Source organism: Anser anser (genome assembly GCF_964211835.1).
Source record: "Anser anser genome assembly, chromosome: 4".
In the NCBI taxonomy this organism is placed as follows: domain Eukaryota; kingdom Metazoa; phylum Chordata; class Aves; order Anseriformes; family Anatidae; genus Anser; species Anser anser.
Genome location: NC_139724.1, coordinates 48,237,806 through 48,261,503, shown reverse-complemented (window position 1 = coordinate 48,261,503; position 23,698 = coordinate 48,237,806). Strand labels below are relative to the sequence as shown.

The 23,698-nt window shown below is 43.4% G+C and overlaps 1 protein-coding gene and 1 long non-coding RNA gene across 7 annotated transcripts in view; one reads left to right on the top strand and one right to left on the bottom strand.

The window, feature by feature from the left end:
* Window positions 1–23,698, bottom strand: part of LOC310899572 — a 61,711-nt gene that overhangs the window by 17,979 nt on the left and 20,034 nt on the right. For 3 of the 6 annotated variants that reach the window (XR_014584401.1, XR_014584402.1, XR_014584404.1), the window contains exons 3-5: window positions 22,638–22,738; window positions 15,099–19,987; window positions 14,835–14,953 (exon numbers count right to left, since the gene is read on the bottom strand). This is a non-coding gene — a long non-coding RNA (uncharacterized lncRNA). Of the gene's footprint in view, window positions 1–14,834; window positions 14,954–15,098; window positions 19,988–20,210; window positions 20,338–22,637; window positions 22,739–23,698 lie in introns of all 6 variants that reach the window. The other 3 variants (XR_014584403.1, XR_014584405.1, XR_014584400.1) reach the window with 2 other exon arrangements.
* The window catches only part of BMP2K (BMP2 inducible kinase), a 105,467-nt gene continuing 85,360 nt past the window's right edge, over window positions 3,592–23,698 (top strand). Inside the window, exon 1 of the mRNA XM_083836052.1 lies at window positions 3,592–3,649. Within this exon, the coding sequence (XP_083692178.1) occupies window positions 3,607–3,649 (43 nt within the window). The 5' untranslated portion in view covers window positions 3,592–3,606. The remainder of the gene's footprint in view (window positions 3,650–23,698) is intronic.

The following is a 23,698-nucleotide window of genomic DNA, read 5'->3' as shown; positions in this document are numbered from 1 at the left end:
GGTTAAATGCCCCGTACCACCACCGAGGGACAGACGGATCAACATGCCAGTTCTGTACTTTCTGCTCTCACTGGATCCCAGAAATCCCCGTTCAGCTCTGATTTTACATAGGGGAACTTTTCTGTGCCTCTTATAATGTTCTTTCACTTCCTTTAGTTTTTAAAGGAAAATACTCACTGTCAATAGTTAAACAGGTTGATAGTGCCCTACTTAGCTCAAGCTGGCTGACAACTTCGCAACAAAGCATTATATTCATCAGAAAACACAACTAAATCGAATGAAACCTTTCTGCAGGAGTGTTTCTGTGATGGGAAGAAGAAGAATCTGCTCTTCATTGAAAGAAAATGTTTTGATCTTTTATTTGGGAACACTTCTGCACTTTGATTCATTATAAATGAGAGGTTATTAATAAACTAGAACCTGGACAAGGTATTTCAGTGTCACACAGTATTTTAGTGGTTCCCCTAAATGCTTTTTTCCTCCTGCCCTAATCCAGTCTCTAAAGAAGCCAGTTGTGTACTAACTGCTCTGCTAACTTAACTGCCTATCCATGCACAGTGTAAACACCCTCTCCTCATTATCTCTGTGCTCTCTCTCAGCTGACAGACAAAAGCAAAGATGTGCATGCAGTCACTATGGCTGCATGCTTAATTGCTCTAAATGAGGAGACAAGCCCCTCCATCCGAATATATCACTCCCTCTTCACCCAAACTGAGTTTTAGGTGGAAACAAGCAAACAACAACAACAACAAAAGACATTGCAAGGAGCAGAAATTCTGCGTGGCCTCATCCACCAGTTTGTTGTGTCTTGTTTTACTCTGTGCAGTCTGCCTAGGCCTATTCTGATTATACTTTGTGCCATTTTCTGGCTAATTTCTCCAGGACAGGGTTTATTCCAATGCCAAATCATTGTCCCTAAGCTTTGTAACATAGTTCTGTATTCTAGGGTACGTGAATTTTCTGGCATTGGAAGATATTTTAACCTTTCTAGAGGCTCAGAAGATGCTAGCAATGTAGGACATGGGAAGATTTTTTTTGCAGTGGATCCTGTTCTGCCTGTGCAGAGTCACTTGTCAAGGACAATAGCTGTTGGCAGAGCATTAATATGACAGAATCGGGCGTACTGCCAAGGAAAGCAAACTCTTTTGTGGTTTTGCAACGTTTTGCTGGCCCATCAGTTTGAGATCACCATTGATGGCTGTCTGAAAACTGCCTTTCACCATTACTAGAAAAAAAAAAAGCTACTCAGCAAAATGTATAATGGGCTTTGCCAAACCCCCAGAGCAACAAAAGCAGGTTGGGTAGACTGTGTGTGTGTGTTTGAGTTTGTGTATGTCTTACAACAACAACCCTCTGTGCTGGAGAAGCTCTGCACATTAGGCAACAAAGGTTTACGCTCTGCAAAATGAAGGCTGGAGTGGCGTCCTCTTTACATTGGCCTCCGAGAAAACTTGGAGATGATGCTGATTGCAGGCAACAAAGAGGCTTTCAACTTTAGAGTTTTTGACTACAGGGCCATCTTTGTACTTGGAAATTTTGCCTGTTTGTTGTTCCAGGGATCATGGGATTATCTAAATTAGCTTTAAGAAGCTGACTTGCTTTTGTACAAGAGATCCCCTCACATTTAACAAACTAAATGGGCACTTGCAACTGAGGTCCGTGAAGTTTCAATTATTTCTTAAGATGGCTGAGGTAGGAAGAACCATGCTTATTGATTCTCACCCTGTCATTCATTCATGAGAAGTACCCATGAATGCTTGGAGAGGGGCAACCTAAATGTCTGTAATGATTTTAATTCACAGAAAGAAGGAGCTATGTGGCTGTGACTATGCCAAGTCGTTAGTGAGATCTGTGACTTACTTCATCGGATGTCAGAACCTGATATATGATGATGGCTCTTATCTCTAGACACTTGCCACTTCTACTGTTCCTTCACTGCTCAAAGTTTTGGTCTCCTACCTCTGCATGAAGAACCTGCTTTCTCTTTCCTTACACCTGCACAGAAATAAAGTAAGCCAATTTAATGTTACTTTCATATTATTTTTTCATTATTTTCACTCTTTCTGAGTGTTCTGGGGAAACCAGCCTCCTGGTGAAACACAGGATCAGCTATGACTTTTTGTATTCCCCATCCTGGCATCTGAACAGAGACTAAAAATCACATTGTGTGATTTAACCAATGTCGTCACTGGACAAGCTGCTTCCAAACATGTGGAAAAGCATATGTTGCAGAAGCTTTGAGCGCGTCCCTGTACTTCCAGAAACCGCCTGAAATGACAGATGCAGACTGAGCATGTGTAGTGAAAGGATGTGTGCTCAGGGCCTCTTACCAGGAGTTCCCCTGCAAGCTGCGTCCCGTGCAGTGAGGAAAAATACAAGAGATCATGTGCTGCAGAACATGAGATTTAGGTCGCTGATTCAGCAGAAAGTTGGTTTTCTTTCACCTCTTTCTAACTGCCTGGAGTTTCACAGAAAAAATGTTTTTAAGACAGCATTCAAGCATTTCCTTTTTGGCCAGAGCTTCCTGTTTTGCCTACGTGGTCTGTCTCTGTGCTTCGCACATCCCCCTCCTTTCTCTTCCGTGTCTGGAACAGCTCTTGCTTTTTTGCACCTCTAGTGTCAATGTGTACGGGGTATGAAGAGAATTGCAACTCCTTCTCCATTGCCCAAAAAATAACTCTCTCAAGCGCTGAATTCTCTGCATGGCTGAATATCAAGGTTGTTTCAAAGGATGCTTTTTTTTTTTTTTCCTGTAGCTTCCAGTAGATTTTACAATACTTTCATTGCCAAACCATTTTTCCAGATCTTGGATTCGATAAGGGAAAGGAATCTATAAAACAAGCACTGGGACTAGGAAGTTTCTGAGTCTCTTGAGTACAGCTGCATAGGGAGACTTTGAGTTCAGGAAGCACAAAACATCCTTCACCTTTGCTTAAGGCAGTCTTCTGAAACGGGTGACTTGACTTTTAAAACAATGAAGTTTACACAACATTGGATGACACATAACATGCTAACCTGCGTGACCAGGAGACTGCCAACAGCTCTGCCATCTGAGTTTGGACAGCTCACTTTGTTTAACCTTGTCCTATTCAGAAAGCATATCAAGGCCTTAGAAGGAAGATTTTGTTATAGTCGCAAAATGACTCTGCTGCTCAGATTGCATCTGTGGCTCACGAGATAGGGCTCGGTGACATGATTCAGTCCAGATCTATTCTACATTATTGAAAAATACTGGTCACCATAGATGGAGGTCTGTAAGAAACAGATTACAGGAATGGAGATGGCACTACTTGGTTTTAGCTTCCAAATGGGATGTGTATGGGCTTCTGCTCCTTTTTACCTGGCACACCAAACAAGCAGCCAATATTACAATAACTGCCAGTATAATTGTGTGAGTGCCTCTTTAAATGCTTGTCTTCCTCCAGAGCAATGATCAATCAGGACCTTGTAGTTCTCACAGCAGCTGTATCCCATCTGACTATGAACAACATAAAAGGGGCAAAGGAAGATGAGTAACTTTTTTTTGTTGGTCTTTTTGTTTGTTTGTTTGTTTTTTGTTTTTGTTTTTTTTAAAAAAAAAACTTGTGGTGACTCCAGTGATGGGTGATGGTGTATTTTTGCAGCTTCGGTTTTGCTGCTCTCCTGCAAGGTGTTTGTCTAACCTAGCTTATTTTTGTATGTCTATGTAATGTTGTATAATGTTCTCAGACTGGGTATTATGCCTGTTGCAGTTGTTTTTAAACTAGCATATTTGCTTGGAGTATGCCTCTAATTTAAAACTGCTGCTGTTGAATTTGCAGCTCTGTAAGTGAAAATAACTCTGTAGCACATAACTCCGTAACACAGTTCTGAAGATCTTGTGTTTCTTTCAGGATCAAAAGCCGTTAGCATTATTAGTTCTGTGACTGCTGTTAGATGGTACCTGCTGTCTTTCTAGCAGAGCTGATGAGGGGCATCTGAATGCACTCCCAAGTTCTTAAAAATAAGAATCAGGAGGTTTGGCTTAACAGACCTGTGTTAAACCCTTAGGAAGTGTTGGACTTTATATTGAAGCAATTAATATTTATTTGTGGACATTGTTTTGTTTCTCACAAAGGGATGAGAAGGATGGCCTTCCATAAGGTAATAAAATACACTAATGGATACAAATCCTAGAGAAACAAGAACTTTCACAAATGTTTGCTTAGGCATTATTACAGCCCCAAATTAGCCTGACACTGTATTCAGAAGAGCATTGCACCAGGAGATGACTGATGTGATGCCTGAGCCTTGAGGTGACTTGGGCCCCAGAGCAGGGTGACTGTCAGTGCTGATGAGCTGTTGTGGCATGCTGTTCCTTCCAGTGCTCCAGCTCTTGATTGTGCTGTAACTTATCTCTGGTAGAGGCGCAGATAGACTACACTTAACGCAAGGTAGAGATTGCCCTGAAGGACTTACATAAGTGGGGAGTAAATGACTTGTACTTCAAAGTAACAATGCTTCAGGGACAGAGTTAAAGGAGCCTGGAGAGGCTATTGGCAGTTAGTTACACCTTTGATGTCTCCTTATCTTATCAGAATATGCAGATGTAAGGCATCTTGCCAGGTGGCAAGTTGTTGGTTGTGTGAAGACATTCAGACTTAATCCTTTAAGGTGATCCAGTCCCAGAGGACTTTAATCCTACAGCATTAAACCATAAAATGAAGAGGCAAACCATGAACTGGAGCACTCACACAGAAAATAGCAGATGTAAGTAAATGAGGCTAAGGCCTGGGCTGGGAGACACGTAGTGTGGTACTGTCCAGGATAATTTAAGTGCTCCCACCTTATGAGGTTTAAGTTGTTCTGTTCACTCAGGTGGCTGCTCCTTGTAAACAAGATCCTGATCCACCTGCCTTCTGTTACTACAGAGGAACCAGCTCTGTGCCTGGCAGCCAGCAAAGAGCATGGGTTGTAGTATGCTGGGCTTGAGCAAACCACTTTCTACTTCTCAGTACAGGGAGGTGTGCTGTGTGCAGACTCTGTGAGGCACTTGCAATTGTTTGCTTGTTCCAACCCTTCACCCCTGTAGAAGTGAGGTGGTTAACAGGGGCCAGTAACTGCTGGAAGGCTTTGCTTTTTTTCCCCAATGTCATTTGCTTAGCAGCTGAACCAAGTTGGTTCTAGCTACCTTGACGGCTTTGTGGTGTTGCCACCCTTAATATCTCCCAGGATGCATCTGTGCCACCCTGAGGATGGCTGTGCGCGATGTAAAGTTCCTTGGAGCAGCAGCACTTTGTGTATGGGTTGTGGTGCTCTGCTATGAGCATCTGCTCGGGTTGTGGTGGTTTCCTTCTATGACAACAGGGAGAGAGCGCTTGGTACACCATAGGTCTCCTGGTATTTGTTATCTTAAATTCTCTGCTGTGCTTCGGATAGGCAGGTGCCACCATGCAGACACTAGGCACTGGTACAGAGTGTGCCTGGGTACAGTGAGCATTTGCATAGTACATTTGCAAGGCTGAGCCTCTGTACAGCAGTTTGCAGAGGTAAAGCAGCCTGCCTAGAGCTAATGGCCTGCCCAGAGAGCCTGGGAATCCTGTGCCAAGGGTGGTGGGAAGTGACAGTGATCACTGGCTGTTGCTGTCATCTGCATTAGGGTCTTCTTGGAGAAGCCATTTTTTTGTCTGTTTCTATTCTATTTGTCATAGGCTCTGGATGTGCAGGAACTTCATCGAAGCTCGGGGGCACTGTTTTCTATTAGTAAAGAAATAGCGCTTTTCCAAAGAAAGTGGTTTCATTGTGTTTGTTAAAGGCCTGTTGTTTTTTCTATATATTATTAACATTCTAATGTCAAACTAGCACTGTAATATCAACAGCAGTTTAAGAGTGTTAATCAACCAAAAAAGAAGATGCGTTACCTCTTATGTATTTAAATGATTTTTGAAGGAATAGCAGTGGAATCTTTTTCCTGTGGTCAAAGAAAATTAACATTTTGTTGAAATCCATTTTAGAGAACTTATGAGCTCAGACTTATATTGTTAAATAAATGATTACAAAGCACTGATATTTTTCCCCCCTTCAAAAGGGAAAAGCCCACAAAAAGATGCCTCATCTAGGCCAACTCATCCCCCAGGAAGAAACTATGCATCAGTGTGAAGCCCCCTTCTGGGCAGGTGACTCTGAGCCTAGGACAGGAGTTGTGTGCTTTCTGCAGCAATAGCTTGGCCAGCTGTCACAGCCATAGCTGAGATTAAGTTATACAGGGCTTTGCAGCCTGAGATGGGGAGGTGCTATCACTTGCCCTCAGATATTCCACTTGAACAAGACAGGAGGATTGAGCAGAGCACTTGTGGAAAGAATATTCCAGTTATGTTCTTGTGAATCAGCTTCATTTTGCAAGTGTCCCTCTAAAGATAGCCCAAGTGAGTCTTGAAACAACTGTCGGACTCCTTCTGGGCGTACGGTGCTCTCCTTCGCTGCCTTACTGTTTGATAACCTGACCAGACCAGCACTTATCAGCTGGGCACCATGTTCTTGGCTGACCGCTATGCCTGAGCATAATGCCCAACCAAGGTTATATGGGGAGCTCGGGGCAGAGGGAAGGGCTTGGTACCTGCTACACTGAAGTACAGAATGCCTGCCTTTAATTTTGGGGATTATCACTCCTGTCATCTCCAGCCATCAGAAAGCTTAAATTGTTTACTCTTCTCCCTTGCAAGGGAAGGCTCTTGCAATTAAAACGGCTGGAGTGGTGACCCTAGTCCAGGCTGAATTAGTGGCATGGCACTCAAATGGTTGTCCTGTTTTTCTATCTGCATGGAAAAAGGACTGTTCCTCTAAAGCTGTTTTGCTGTGCAGTGGGCTGCTGTCCTTCCTGACTCTCTGTATCCGGCAGTAACTTCCTCCCTTTTGATAAAGTGAAGTTTATCTACAGAATTCTTCATAAAGGGAGGAACAGGCTAGAGGGACAGTCATGAGATCTGCTATTGTGAGCTAGCCTCACACTACTAGAAGTTGAGCTTGCCATCCCTCCTCAGGGCCCAGAAGAACAAAGAGAGGTTTCCTCTAAAGGTGAAAACTTATGTCTGGGTCAGCAAGCTCTGAATTCTCACACAACATGGTCATGGAAAGAAGTTGAAAGAAGCACATAAAATGCTGTGCATTTTGTCTGCTTTCTCTGACTTGATTTGAATAATGATGAGGAGGTGGGGTTAATAAATCAAGAACTTCATGGCTTACGTTCAGTTTGTTACTTTGGATTCTGTAACATGCTTTATAGCCCTTGAAATGTGCTTCTTTAATCATGCATACAAACACAAACTATATGTATGTGTATTGTGCACTTAGCTGCCAGTCCTACTGTTTGGCCAGGAGTTGTAGGCCAGGGTTCATGATGATAGAGCAAACTTGCCTTTTAACTACACTCTGCAAGACTCCCCTGTGTCTCTGGCTACTTGGAGGCATTTCCTTACTATGGTAAGGGAACATTGGTTACTAATTAGAGAAGGGGGGAAAAAAAATTGTACTTTCATTACCAAATGTTATATGACAAAATTAGGATAATTTGGAAAATGGGTTTCAGACTTGACTCTGGTGGCACAGGCTCTCTGTGCCCTCAGGATTCTGCATCTGCCTTTGACAGATATGTGGAACCAATTGCTGATTCTTTGTGTAGGTCTTACCCTCAGATATACTAAGAAACAACTTTCCCTGGTGATGTTCCATGCAATTGCATTTTTTTCCCCAATGCATTTGATCTTGCTGCTCTTAGAGGGCCTGAGCTGCAGTCCTGTCAACTAAAACTACGAATGGGAACTGATGGTTGAGTTCAGTCCTTAAAGTACTAGATGACACGACTGGTTCATGGGAGAGATTTTGAAACCGCCTTCTTGACATAACAGTGAAGCTAATGAGCATCTTTTGGGATGGGTTTCATATGGCACAGATGTCTTAAAGAGCAGGGCTTCAGGTTAAGTAACTCAAAATGTCACTTTGGCTCTGTGTTACTGGACAACAGGGTTCTCTTTGCAGCCCTAAAACACATCTGGTGTCCCTTTATACCAGTCTGCTTCTGCTGCTTCTTCCCTGTGAAGACTGTACTTCTTGAGATTGGTGTTTCTTCTGCTGTGATTGAGTATTAATGTCCTTCTAAAGGAATAAGTTGTCTTTAAAAATGTAAATTGTTGGAAAGAATATAGAAATCAAACAGTGGCATTCTTCTATTACTTTTCTGTGATGCATTCAACAGAGAAAATGAGAGGCTTTGTTCTGATGGTACTGTTCTCCTGGTCATCTCCTGAGACTGGCTTTGTGATGTTTGGTGTTGCACAGTGGATGATCGCTGTTTGTTGCGTCAGGTACTATACAAGGCAAAAAGTTATTAGGTAATAGCTCTGAGGTTCATGTAGCTATGTTCCAATGGTATTAAACTTCCGTGTGTCCAGTGCTGTGTGACAAGCTGAGAGCACTTCAGTGGGGACTATGAAAGGGCATCTCGCTCTTCACTGCTCCTAATATTAACAGAAGTGCAGGATCTTTGTCTTGGAGACATCAGTCAATTTTGGGTTGACCTTTCAAGCTACACTTAATAAAGTATGTTTCCTCTACTTGAAGTATTGGTATGGACTGGGGTTAGCTCAGTGTCAATTTGAAGTGGGAAAGAAGCCAATGGGCAGCTTGTACTTATTTTCCTGTGGATAAGCTGGATTCAGGGGTTATTGAAGAGGGAGGAGGAGGAGGTAAGAAATAAAAACAGCTCTAACCAGCTGGAACTAGATCTCTCCTTGCTGGACAGTTACAATTTGTCCAACAGAAACAATGCTTAAGTGTTTGCCTTGCAAGTAAACATGACCAGAACAAAGCCTCAGCTGTATGTCTGTGTGCTTGTGAACCTCCTTGTACTCTCTTCAGTGACTGTCCACGTGCTGGTCAGTGTGTGGCTTGTATCTTGAATCAAAGACAAAAGGAAAAGGATGGGCAGGCAGTGACAGGCAAACATAACCCTTCCATACACTGGGAAATGTGTAGTTTGTCTACACTGGGCCTGTGCTACGCTTCTGGTACATTTGAATGATTTCTGTATGTAGTACAGCTTCAGAGGAAAAGAGGAGCTGGCAAATAAATTCAGATTAACCATGACCTGCTGCTGTTACCCTGTGGGGCCCTGCAAACAAATTAGCTATCCCAGTGAGGCTTATGAGCATGGGTAATTTGTTTCCTAACATGGTCATTATGACTGCATGGTGGGAGTGGGTGTGATGAGAAGCCTGGTGATACTCATGTACCTTTCTTGGATGTGCACTGCAAGCACTGCTTGGCTGCTGACTGTATCACCTAGCACGCCGGGGAGTTATTCATCCTGTGGCATGACTTGTATGAAATTCCTGTTCAGCTTCATGCAAGAGAGCAGCTTATCTTCAGCTTGCGAGGCTCAGAGCTGGGGTTGCTGGTAGAAAATCCACTCTTCTGCCTCACACCTCTCTGCTCTCAACACAGCTACTTTGCTCTGATTGTGCAAGATGACAACAGTGAAGTTGATGCTTTATTTTTCAGTGTCATTTTCAACTGTGGAGTCTCAACTGTAGCACTGCAACTCATTAGTCACTGCTTGTAGTGATGGGAGGGAAGAAAGGGGAATGTGTCCCATAGTGAAGGAGTGAATTGGAAACAAAACAGTGAAGCTCTGGTAAAATGACACTGAATGGTTATAATAAGCCTGACTGGTTAAAAGTATTTTTCTTGTGTCACTTTGTCCAGGTTCAATGATGTGGCTGGGGAAGAAGTCCTGTGTGCCTGGGAGTCTCTGGGAAACTGACATGAGTGAGGGAAACAGTTGTCAGGGAGTGGTGAAGAGTGGAATGGCAAGCAGGAATGCTGGAATGAGCACAAGTATTGGGATTGATGGTGATAACAGACTCAGTTTAGTTTGCTCGCAAGCAGTGAAGGAATTTTCATTCAGAAAGAGTGGTTACTGCACTGGAGAATAACATGTAAATGAAATGCTTTCCCCACAGGTGCAGGAACAGGCTGTGTGATTAAGTCCCTGCAAATGGAGCACTAAAAATCTTCACTCAACTTCTGGCAGCTTTTCAAGACCCTTGAGGAAGCTAAAGCACTATGTTGTCTAGCTATGTATTAGCCATGCCATTCTTTTAGAGGCTTGTGCTGCTGAGAAAAGGTCTCTGTTACCACAGGGATCTCCTCCTTAGCTGCCACCTTTCAGTTTCTGTTTTGACAATGAAAGGCTACGCTAAATGGCAGCACAAACTGATCCTTGGCTCACAGTACTTGGCAAAGCAACTCTGGAACTGATTAGCCTTTAACTTCTCTTATCTGCTTAACAGCACAGCTCTATGAACTAAGAGATCGCACTGGCGCCTGCAGGCTGGGGAAGGAGACACCATACTCAGTGGCTCATACTGAGTCCATGTGCAGAAGGCTTCCTTTGCAGAAGTATAAGGAAAGCACTTGACCTGATGAAGGCTGAAGAATGAGTGGCTTATGTTCTGATGCACTCGGGACTCGACTTGCTGATACCTGAAGGCAAGTGGAGTTTTTGAAGCCCTGCATGATGAAACAAAAGCCTGGGGGCATTTAAATAGCCAAGGATGTGCTCTAGTGGGCTATAAAAGGTTCCCAGAACAAATAAGGGTAATGTATCTTGTATGCACTTGTGAGGCGTGTAAATGTTCATATGTTACATTTCAGAAGGTGTAGCCACAGTGCTTAAAGAGCCTATGAGGAGTCTTTGATCTGTCTGACACAGGGCCCTTCAGTTTAACTCACTAATTTCCCCTCAGGTCAGACCCATCTTTTAAAGTGCTTGCATCCCTTTTCCAGCCTATGCATGCAAATCTGGATTTGTGTGGGTTCGGGGTTTTGCTTGGTAGGTTGTTGTGGAAAAAGCAAAAAGCTTTTGAGTACTCCAAAATCAAAAGAGATTATTGTGTCAGAAAGGAGAACCAGGGCATTGCCAGGCTCCTGTCATTGAGGGGAGCAAGAGGAGGACAGAGGAGGAGGGGGACAGTGAAAGCACAATGGCACTTCATGGCAAGCCCTGGTGTGGAGCAAGACTGTCTCCTGGCAACCTTGCAATCAGCGGATGAAGCAAAAGGAGCCTGAACGAGGTGCCAGGGTCTGTTTTGAGTGTTTCAGAGAACTCTCGCTATTCACTTACTGCAGACTTGCCCAGGTTATTAATAATGCTTCCTTGTGATGTAATCCTTGCTCATACAGAAGCACTGACAACAAGTGTATGTAGGGCACAGATCTGCCCGCAAAGAGTTGGGCAGTGCTTTTATTTGGCCCTGTTCTGGGCCTGTTCCTTGGCCATGATGTTTTGTTGCCAAGCATTTGGTTACCATGCCAACTTTTCAGCATTAAATCATAATCTAAGCACAGCAGGAGACCAAAAGCCTTTTCAGGTCTAGCTGTTGTTCTCTCCCTGTTGGTCATATAACTGGTTATGTGAGTGGAATTGGCTGGATGCTTTGATGGCTTGTCATCAACAGCCCAGATGAAAACTTACCAGCGGGGAAATGACAGTTCACTTTGGAAATGGGTGCAGAAGTTAATCAGAGTTATGCCTGGAAGACTTCTGGCTTCCCAGCTCTGCCACCTGTCTGAAAACAAACCCTGTGTAATTCAGCTTGCAGCGCTTCACTGACACGAGCTGCTCTAGAGTGCCAAGGGAGCATTATTGCTGAAAGGCTGCTCCAGTGCTGGTGAGCTGAGTAAGGCTTCCATTTTCCAGGTTCACATACATGCCTAACATTAAGCTGCTGCTTAGATTCTCTCACGGTGAGCTGTCTTATGCACTCTTAGAGACATGCTTCATATCCCCAGGATCCAGGACTTAGAACAGGCAATATGTGGTTGACGTGTACTAGATCCATTAAAAGGTTGAAATATGCCGATTGTACGGTTTGTGTGCATTGTTTCCACAATGGGTAAAGCAAGGTGTTTTGTAATGCTGAAATGGCTCCAAGTGAAGAATCTGCTTTGGGACAAAAGGATCGGAAGGATGTTTTATGGGTAGAGATTGTGCGTACTTAGCCAGGCAGGATTTCATGTTGGTCCTATTGTCTGAGGACAACCAACTATATATCTTACTGTAGCTGAGCCTGTAAGAGCAGGCTGCTTATCAAATAAGGGATAAATGAGTGAATAGAATCAGATGACTTGTGTTGAAAGGGCAAGTAGTTGGTCAAAAGTAAGGCTGTTAGTTTTTTTTGTTTTGTTTTTGAGGGAAGAGGTGGGACAAGTTATTGCCCTCAGTTTTTAGAATTTTAGTATCAGGAAGCATTTCGTTCTCATAATGAAATGGAGTAGTTGCTACTCTGAAATTATCAGATGCATCAAAGCATAGGGCAAAAAGACTTTTGGATGGGATCTGTCAGGAGAAATAATTTGGCCCTGTCTAACACTTAGGATTTCCATTTGAGGTGTAGGGTCTCAAGGGGGAAACACTCAGTCTATCTCTAATCTCACCCTTAATTTTTTTGCTGTTTCAAAAGTGAAGGGAAAGCTTGGGTTTGTCTCCCTCTATCACAACATTTGCGTGAAGAGCATCCCAATATTAAAGCTATATTAGGTTTTTAATTTCACTGTACAAATTCCTGCTACTCGAATATAAGTTGAACTGTTTTTGAAGTGTGGGGTGAAAGCAGAGTAGCTCTTCCTTCTCAGTTATTGTCATGTATTTCAGTAATGACCAGCACCTTTCCTTCTCCATGTCTATCTACTCTGCATTTTACCCGAATTTCTACTTATATTAGCTTGAAATTGTATTCTGAACCAAAGACAGTGGAGGGTCATGCCTGTACAAACTAAAGAGCAAGGGCTCTCTTGCCCTTCAAGAAACTTGCTTCTCGGTTGCAAGGGAGATGAGCTGTTGGGTAGCTGATGGAGCCTGCTAGTGCTGTTGAACCAAACAGACCAAGCTGATGCTCTGTCTGTCCAAGCCTAATCATGACTGAGGGAGAACTGTATCTTAGAGGTCAGGGGTCCTAAGTTGTTTTTTGTGTTTAGTGAGGTTCTTCCCACAGTCAGCCCAGTCAATGATATTGGTTTCCAGCTACAAACTATGTGCTGTAGGCCTGAGCTTCCACAACACCTTATGCTGTCATTTCAACCTGCTCAAAAGGGGGGTATAATGTTGCTGGGGTCTTTTGTCCTCCCTTTATGCAAATGCTTTCCACTGGCATGATCTGGTCATGATGCAAAGCAACATCATTTCTTCCTTGTGCTGTGGGGAATAAAGGCTTTTCCTTTGTTCGATGTTCTTAAGTCTTATGTCGGATACAGGTGGAGAATGAGAACAGGACAGATGACTATGCAGGACAGCAGGGTTAAGTGAGTGCATGCAGGACATTAGCACTCTGATCCACTTAAATTTTTGTGTCTTTGCACTGATGTAAATGACTACACAAAGAATAAAACAACTAGGAGAGAAACCCATTAAATACAGATAGCCATGGGAACCTGGAATTTAAGGTCAAATGCAAACAGGGAACTGTTGGACCCGGTATGATCTCTCAGGCCCGTTCTCTTGGTCATTGTCAACATGTCAAAATATATGTAACTTGCTTTCCCTCTCAAATTCTCTTCAAAAATATGCTACCAACTGCTGCACTGAAATACTAAAAGTCTACCAAAGGCATTGAGTGAAGGGGAGCTTAACACTGTATCTGTCCTGAAGGCCACTTTTGATGTTAAATATTTCTACACAAAAGGGCTCCATTTGGCCCTAATGAGGAAATAATCAAGAGCCATCTAAAATGCACAATTGTCTAGGAGGGATGTCATCTGCACACAGTGGAAGCGCTTAAAAACAAATACTGTGACAGTTAACAGGAGCTCTGCTTCTGAACCAAGACCCCGTTTGTTGTACTGGCTGTTATACCAACACAGAACAAAGACATTGCTTAGTGTGGCCAAACACTGTTTTTTGAAGCTAAAAATACCTATTCAAGGTTCCCAAGATGTTCCCACTTAAAAACACATGTTCTCAAAGAAAGTACTAATTATGTGGTGGATGTTAACTGTAAAGGCTCATGTTGGGAAGCTCCGATTTCATGCTCTCCAGATAAGTATAGTTCAGTAGTTTGGATATAGCTTGTTCCTTTTAAAAAGTCTGGTGAAGCATAAGGAGCAAGAGGATTTGCTGATTTGATCATAATTGTAAGTGAAAGCTTGCATACTAGTTCTACATATATTTTTATCTCCCTCTGTGCTTTCATCTATGATGTAAAAAGAGTCTCAAGCAAAATTGTTTTTCACTATGTATTCCATCAGTACTTTCATACTCTCAATATTGACATATTTGAAAAACACTGAGTTAAAGTATTGGATGTATGTCAGTGGAATAAGTATGTTGGTTTTGTTACACGACTTAAGGGGCTCTTGCACTTCAAATGGTTTAAGTGATAATTGCAAGTACTTGCATATCATTGTATAGTCCTCGAGCGCTCAGTGCTTTTCTCAGACTAACCTTCTGCACTCATACACTCAAAGGAAAATTCTAGCTACTGCTAGAAAGAAACAAGTTTAAAAAGGCTTAAAAAAAAATGTGGTGGCTGCTTTCCTTAAGGGCTCAGAAATCTGAAGGCTACTAGAGGAAAAACTTACTAACATTGCTTGCACTTTAAGTGCCTTTAATCGTTGCTTTATGCTAGACTGATATTGGCAGTATATGAATGGGAACCACTGGCAGAGACTAGTCAGCTTTGCCAGGACTTTTGACATAGCGGAGTCTGGCCTTGGAGATGGCTGACTCCTCAGGACAAAGTTCCTACTTGACTTGGTAGTTATTTTTCAGTTGTTGCGCAGCGTGGTGTGGTACTGAAAATACAGTGAGAAATAAGAGGAAATACCTTTACCATGGCATGGAACAACCACTGTCTGGACTGAAGCACATATACTGGAGATGAAATATCGCAGTTCATCAGCACCTTTTGCTTCCATGGAGTCCGGGAGATTGTCTGTGCAGCCCCTAAAGCGAGATAGTAGTCTGGGTTACTCATTTGATTTGCTTCAGGGAAATGTTAATAGGCAATGTGCTAGGCAAATAAATGGTAACCAAGTCTGATTTTGTTGAGCTCCCAGCCTAAGGCAGAGCAAGGGAAATAATAACTTACTCAGTTTCATGACTGGTCAGAGGCGCAGCTGGCAGTGTGGACATAGCCCAACTTGCGAAGGAGTGTCTTGTCCTCCTAGTCCTCACTCCTTTGAGCAAGGATTCTCAAGAGATTAAACAGAAATGCTGCAATGAAGAGGTATAGATAGTAGAGGGAGGTGTGGGGATTTTCTTGCTGTATGAAATGAAATGTTACCAAGCAAAAAAAAAAAAAGGCAGAGGAAAAAAGAAAGTGAGGAGATTGCCTTGATGCAGCAGCTCTGTTGCTCTGTTTGGCAGAGATGTTGGCATCCTTACAGAAGCGTAAGGAGGATCAAAGAGGCAGTCTTGCAAATGACAGAAGCTCTTGCCAAATCCTAGTTCTTTATAGCCCTTGCTTTAGGGATCTCTGACAGCAGTGTTACAGCTCTCTGCTTATCAGGTGGTAGGTTAAAGGAAAACTTGTCTTGCAGGCTTCACACTGTAAATGCAAGTGATTTTCTCTGCAGTGTTGTCTGCCTTAAAGTTAACACACCTTTATACACCTGTTTATAGGGACAACCTACTGTTTTTCCTGAAGGATTAGGGTTCCCAGATTAGGAAACCTCAGGAGAAACAATACCGCAAGGAAGAAGCAACAGCTGGCAGAACTACTCTGTGGGACTGGGAGATTGGAATGGTTGGTCATAGGTAATCCATCACTAAAGCTAGCTTCAAAAGAAACTGGCAAATTTTGTGGGGACAAAGATAGAACTGCCACGGGATTTTGCTAGAATAATTTCTCATGATCCTTAGCATGTAAATCAACGCATGAGCAGAAATGCTATGTTACTAAGGAATCATGGTTAGTGTGGATGTCACTGTCTTGGTGGGCAGAAGAGGTGACTGCAGGTGGTTAGACACCCATCTTCAAGGGGGTGATAAGGCCTTGATCAAAAAGGACCTAGAAGCTGGCAGGAGTGCTACATCTTGGATCACTTAGAGTTGGTCCATTACCACTTGAAGTGAGAGGGCTTCTGCTGCAGTGCCATCTGATGTTATGGAACAGTTGAGCCAGATGGAGATGGGACGACTGTTTTGTCAGACAACATGGCTGAAAAAGGACAGTCTCTAGCTGCGTACAAAGTGCTTGCTGTACATAAGGCTTCAGGAACCTTCTCAGAAAGCAGCTGTTGAAAATGCACACCCATTTTGTTTATATGTGCTTCCCCCTGCCTTTGCAGCAGCTGTCTCTAAGGCTGTTATCAGGCACCAAACACAGCCTGACCACAGAGTGTTGAGGAAGGGCAACTTCCAGAGCAGGAACAGAAACACTGAAAACCACCAACTGATAATAAATGCAACTCACTTAGGAAAGAGGAAGCTATCCTTGAGCAAGGTTCTGCACTCTGGCTTTTGCTACCAAAGCACAAGTCTGTTTTCCAGCCCTTGTGAAAAGCTGTGTGGCATTTGAGCAGATCACAATTTGAGTGGCAGTTGGAAAGCAGAAAATAGGCCCGATAGTGTTGCTGATCTGCTGTCTAGCTGAGCAACTTGGTGTAGAATAAGCTGCATCCTTATTTTGTAAACTAATACCAGTGGACATGTAATGTTTCAACAGTCAGGCACAATGGTTTGCTCCAGCCTGAAATGGAAGCAGTGAATTGCAAAACTGAGCAGGCTGCTAACAAGGATATGGGATATGTAACCTGTTAGACATGCAGGAGTTTGCGTGTCAGCTGGTAGGTGGTGATGTGGTTAAATCCTGAGGGAAGGAGAGAGGGAGCAGTGGAAAAAGGGACTGAGTGGAGCATGTGAAGTAACCTAAAACTAATATCCTTTCCCTTGAGCCAGTGGGAGGGGGAGGTTGGACTCCCCATGGATAGGGGGGTATGGGACTGCTAACAAGATGCTAAAAACATAATTTCACCATTATCCCTTCTAGAAGAAAGGAGGAACTGAAGCTGCTTGCCATCCTCTGTGTTAGCTCCAGACCACAAGATAAGTCTCAAAGGGATCTCTCAAGTTCATCCTGCTTCTTTTCCAGAGCAAGATTAACTCCACCTGTTAGTCTAACCTGTTCTAAAGCCTCCCTGTGCTGGAAACATGGCTATCTCCCTAGGCACTTCATTTGATACTTAATTATCCTTGCAGCTACAAAATTTGTCTGTGATGTTTAACCTACATTTCATTTGCTGTAATTTAGGTACACTCTGATTTGCCCAGATTAAAGGGAACCTGGGTGCACAGGCTGTCTCTTCCCCTTGCCCTTTTTGTAACTAAAGGGCCAGGTCCTGACTCTGTTCTATTTTCTGGGCTAAACTACACCCCCCATTCAGTTCATACTCAAAGGCAATATGGTTTTGAGACGTGTGATTCGTTTGTCCACACCTTGAAAAGTGTGATAGGTTAACTGGACACAGCACTCCTGGGGATATGGAGTAGAAGGGAAAGGTTATTTCACACGTCTTGCAACTTCCTCTCTTATTAAATACAGCCCTACTTGATGTCTCAGAACACGAAACAGTTGACTCATGTCCAGCCTGAGATATACTCTAACCCCTGGAGCACTTCTTGCAAAATAGTGGAGTGACTGGTCCCCCTTATTTGAGCACAATGTAGTACCTTTTCCTTGCCAGTACCTAGCTGAGCTCCTGCGTTTTCATGTCATACTTGGTTTTAATCCTGTGTCTGTGGTACATGCAGGCCTCTTGGCCTACTGTCAGGTTTAAGAGGCATGATCTCTATTTTTGTTCCATGAAAGAAATATATAATCTGGATTTCCTGTACAAGTACTCAACAGTACTGGAGTAGGGTAAGACCCCCTTCTGGCAACTTGTTAAGTATGCTTTTCCATCTGGACGGGGATTAATAACTGTTTTTCTATTAATTCTTGCACTTTGATTAAATTATTTTCACCTAGTCTGTTCCTTTTGCTTGCTGAGAACGGGAGACAACCAGGTCCCAGGCAGGAAGGGAATACTGCCCTGTCCTTGTCTGTACCCTCCCTATGGAGTTCCTAGGACATAACTGACACCAGTTGCTGCTTTCCAGACAGCGCTGTGTTGACGGACTCTCACATGCCTGCAGACCTTGACCTGCCAGGGTTTTCCTGAGATGCAAAAGCAGGAAAATGGTTGTTTTGTGTTTTTTTGTTCGTTTGTTTTGTTTTTCAGCTCTCCATATCCCTGCTAAAGCTGACAAAAAATTGGGAAGACTAGGAAACAGTGCTTCCTGGGCCACAGGGCACATACCCCTGACAAGTAATAGGAAATGGTGTTGCACAATACAAGTGTGAGCTCTTATTTTAAGGAGGGTCTGTTAAAATGCAGAGTGTCAGGCTGGCCTGTTCTTCCTCCTCCAGAGATGTGAGTTTGTACAGATGTTGTGGCACTTCTTCCCGGACTGTGGTGTTAGTATTTGTTCTCCAAGGCGCAGAACAAAAAAACATTGTGTGGCTGGCTGAACTAGATGAGAAGACGTCATTTTGCTCCCAGCAGCTGGATCAGAGACCAGTTTCTTTTCATGGTTGCTGAGTAATAGGCTTAGCATTTCACAGAATCCTGGGAGTTTCTCTTAACCAGTGTCTCAGGCTTCTCTAGAAATGACTTTGTTGTTCACATCAGTCTGTCAATGAGAGACCACTGGTGAGGTGGAGTGTTGTGCCAGTCCCTTTTGTCAGTGGAGTGGGTCTGGGTTTGAGAACAGGGGAAATATTCCTTCATTATGAAATCCTAGTGTCTTCTACCAATAGCATATCACGGGGTTGTATTGCTGGGGCCAGAGCTTGTCTGAGAGTGGCTGTGCTTGGAAGGAATTGAGTTTTACCTTCTACCCACACCCATAGAGTAGGGAGGAGCAATTTCATGCTTGTTTTGTTTTGTGTAGCAGGAGTGATGGTCACATGTGAATCTACAAACTGGCCAGTATGAGGCTTATGGCTGGGAAGTACCTCCTCTTTGGAGCTTCCCAAGGCTTCAGGCATGGCTGTGTAGGGTTGGGTAGGGGAAATTCGTAACTATTAATCTGTGGTGAGGGGCATGCTCCTTAGCTCCGTGTTCACCTGCTGCTCTTGGTGTAAGGGCTGTGTGTTGACCTGGGTTTCTCTTCTCCACCTTCCCTTGGTGCAGATGCAGAGACCATGGTATAAAACTGGCCTGTAGTCACTAGCCAGGTCTGCCATGTGTTTGTGTGACAGGTAGATCCAGTCTGCATGGGGCCCCCTCCAGGTCCAGTAGAGTTAGAAAGTGGTCATATGCTAACTCTCTAAAAGGGAAGTGTTTTTTATAAAAAAAAAAATAAAAATATATATATATAGCTCTCTTGTAAGTATCGTACATCCTTCAGGAACACCTTCTTGTACGCCTTCTCAGAATTGGTGCATGGCTGCCCAGATGACCTTCCCCTTGGTATGTTTATCAAGTTTAAGGAATTTAAATTAATACCAGAACTTTGCTTTTGCATGCAACACAGTACCATGAACTCCCGTTCAGCTGAACACTGCACGGTACTTTGGCCCTTGTGCTGGTGAAGGTGAGGTAAATGTGCAATGCAAGCAGTGCGAAATGTGTATGTGCACTCAAGAGTCACACAACTAAGAAGTGACTGAGGGAGATGATTTTGGCTTCCCCCTAACGTGCAGACTTAGGCAGAAAGCTTTGCTCAGGAGCTCTGGTGCTGAGGAAGCAGCACGTATTTTCTCTTCACCTTCCTTCTTGTATCAGAACTGTATTTTTATCCAGTCAAAAGAAATTGGAATTAGTCTTAAAGCAGGTAAGGTGGATATACCACAGCCTTCTGCACCTCACTCAGGTCTTGTTCCATTTGTTTCCACTCATTTCCAGTTCCAGTAAGGCTGTGGTTGTCCTTAAAACTCATCAGAGCTGGAGTTCTGGTTGCAAAATTACTTTATGGTCTTCTGAAGCACAAAACCTGGAATAAAAAAAAATATATATATTTACACAGAAACATATGTTACTTCCGATCTTGTAAGGAAATGTATTGCTCTACTTCTGTTTTGTTTTCTTTGTGATGCTTCTGGATTTTTCCACCTGTAAGGTTTATCATATTTTGATAGTTTTCTGCATGCAAAGGAAGGTAAAGCAGGAGGGGAGGCTACTGGATGCTTTACTTGTGCAAGGGTAAAGGTATTTACCTCCTAGGGAATGGTTCTTTAATTGGAAGACAAGCAGGTGTGGGTTACTTTGAGTGGTAATTGTCTTCTCTTTTTGATGGCGGTAGATCTCATGCAGCTTTCATTGCGATTTTTGGAGAATCTTGTGCTTTCAGAGGAAAAAAAACCTCTAGTCAGTGCAGAAATGAGAAGCTACTGAGAAGGTGTGGCAATTTGGTGTTACTCACTTGCTGTAAACCACAAGTATTATGTGAGCTGTTCCTTGTTTGAAACTGTAGCTCTGGAAATCATATAATTAAGGGAGTTTTCTGGGGAATTTTAAATACAGATCTCTGACAATGGTAAAGACAAGCTAAAAGTGAATCCTGGAAGCATAAACTGCAGAAAGTTAAGAAATTCCTCCTTGGGGGAAGAAAGAAAAAACACTTATGGCTTGGAAGTTGGGATACCCCTAGCTTAAATTACTTGGATACGTGGCTACTTCTAAAAGCATGCTCAAGTCATTGATGTGAGGATGTGGGTATCTCAGATTGGAAGGAGGAGGGAAATACAGGATAATGGTAAGTCCTCTGATACAAACCACTGTTTGCCCTTGGATCACTCCAGCAGTGTGCAGTCCAGCTGAGAAAGTGCACCGTCCTTTTGGTGAAATGAAGGTTTGCATATGTTAGAGTGGTCAGAGACAGAAATCCAGTGCACCCTCAGTAAGTTTGCAGACGACACCAAGCTAAGTGCGTGTGTCGATCTGCTCGAGGGCAGGAAGGCTCTGCAGGAGGATCTGGATAGGCTGGAGCGATGGGCTGAGGTCAACTGCATGAAGTTCAACAAGGCCAAGTGCCGGGTCCTGCACCTGGGCTGCAACAACCCCAAGCAGAGCTACAGGCTGGGAGATGAGTGGCTGGAAAGCTGCCTGGCCGAGAAGGACCTGGGAGTATTGGTGGATAGTCGGCTGAATATGAGCCAGCAGTGTGCTCAGGTGGCCAAGAAGGCCAACAGCATCCTGGCCTGTATAAGAAGCAGTGTGGCCAGCAGGTCGAGGGAAGTGATTGTGCCCCTGTACTCGGCTCTGGTGAGGCCGCACCTCGAGTACTGTGTTCAGTTCTGGGCCCCTCGCTACAGGAAGGACATGGACGTGCTCGAGCGAGTCCAGAGAAGGGCGACCAAGCTGGTGAGGGGTCTGGAGAACAAGTCTTACGAGGAGCGGCTGAGGGAGCTGGGCTTGTTCAGCCTGGAGAAGAGGAGGCTCAGGGGCGACCTCATCGCTCTCTACAGTTACCTGGAAGGAGGCTGTAGAGAGGTGGGGGTTGGTCTATTCTCCCACGTGCCTAGTGACAGGACGAGGGGGAATGGGCTAAAGTTGCGACAGGGGAGTTTTAGGTTGGATGTTAGGAAGTACTTCTTTACCGAAAGGGTTATTAAGCATTGGAACGGGCTGCCCAGGGAGGTGGTGGAGTCACCATCCCTGGAGGTCTTTAAAAGACGTTTAGATGTAGAGCTTAGGGATATGGTTTAGTGGAGTACTTAGTGTTAGGTCGGAGGTTGGACTCGATGATCTTGAGGTCTCTTCCAACCTAGAGAAATCTGTGAATCTGTGAATCTGTGTGTAAATCCTTTTGCTGAGAGTCATTTCTAGTAGGTACCCATGAGTCTATGGAATTAAGCTTTTTTTAAGCAGAGATATCAAACTAGTTCTAAAGTGGCTGATGACATCAAGGCTCTTCATGTATGGTAAACGATTTATTGGTTTTGAAAGACAAGAGGTAGCTGTTTCCATAACCATTGCTTATGAAGTCACTTATCTATAGTGAATTAAACCATCTGTTGGTTGTAACATTTCTGCCCTCCCACAGCCATCAATGCAGAAAATGCTCTCTGTCCCTCAGGATCATTTGAGCATCCTAAATTACTTGGCTGAGGCTGGGCTCTGAGCTGAGTTATTAATCTGTGACAGTGCTACCCTCTCCCCCACAGTTGCTTCCAGCTGTCCCTTGTAGAGAGGCATTTCCATGCCTTCTCCAAGCTGATGGGCAGCTGGGGCAGCTGAAAAGTGTCTGTCAAAACAGGCCTAAGACCTCCATCATTTTGGTTTTCTTGTTCAGAGTGGGAGTTCTGCACTATACTTTATTGAACAGTCTCAAAAACCTATTTTTAGTCAGTCACGTTCTTAAAGTATTTTCAAATGCAGTTCTAGTCCTAAAAAACAGTTTAAAAAAAAATCAAAGCAGTTCCCTTTGTGTCTCCCTGAAGCAAACCCTAGCAGCTGACAAGCAGGAAGTTTTCTTTTGTTTTTCTAACTGCCAACATTGAAATGTGGAAGCTGAAATTTGAGCTAGTTTCTTGGGCACATCCTGAAGAGAGAACCTTTCTGAAAAATAATTAGCATGTCTCACAGGTGAGATGATGGAATCAAGTTCTGCATGCTGTGAATAGCCATACTGCATACCTTACCTTGACAATGTGAGATGAAAAGTCTCATTCCTGTTATTACATTTCCTCTTCTACTCTGAGAGCAGTGGGAGAATTTCTTTTTGATTAGTCAGTGGTTCTGGCTGCTTGCAGAAAAGAAACATGAAAGAAAAAAACACAGATAACTACTTACTCTGACTCACTTTTCATGGTGAAGCTTGCACTCAAAATTGTTTGGGGAAAGTATTGAAATGATTTCACATGTAAGCAGGTTTTAGACTCAGGTCTGTGGCCTAAAACACTTTTTCATGTTATTCACATCACAACATGACATGAACAGCTGAAGTGTTTTTTTTACTGGGACTGAGTACTTTTGCCTCCCACATGTTGTAGTTTGAGGAGTTAGTTCAGATACTAGTTGTTGTAAATTCAAACTTTGTTCCAGAATTTAGTGAATTGTACTGTCCACTCAGGTGTTGACATAAAATATAATTTCTCCATGGAAAAGTCTGTTTTATTTTTCATGTTTTCACCAATGTGGGCTTGATTACTGAGGAAGTGATGTGTATTAAGTGTTTATGGAGATGCTTCTCTGACAGACAACTAGAAAAAGCCCCAGAGGAAATGCATCTGGCCCTATGTCTTTCAGCATCTTAAAGCTACGGCAGGAAGCAAATACCTTTCCTGAAAAGTTATAAAACAATTGTGAATCCTTGCAGAGGTTCAAACATTGCAAATAGATGGTTCTTTATAAAAGACTTAAAATGCATGTCATTTTTCTTTGCAGCGCTGCTGTAGCTGACTGCCATTTTATTTCCTGTGCAAATGTGACATTGTTTTGCTTGGATGCACACTTAAATTTGCACATGTTCTACAGCAATTAGCTGTTTATCGCTTCATTCTCCCTTCCCCCTTTCTTTCCTTTCAGTGCGTCAACTTCTCGAGTCATCTGCTTCCTGTTTGAAACTTGCAGAACAGAATTTTGCAAAACACTACTAGAACTCAGTATCCAAACATGCCGTGGGCCTGCTACCTTCCCAACTGCTCCAGCTTTGAGCGGACAAAACTTGTAAATTAGCTGATTAGATGAAGCATTGCTATTT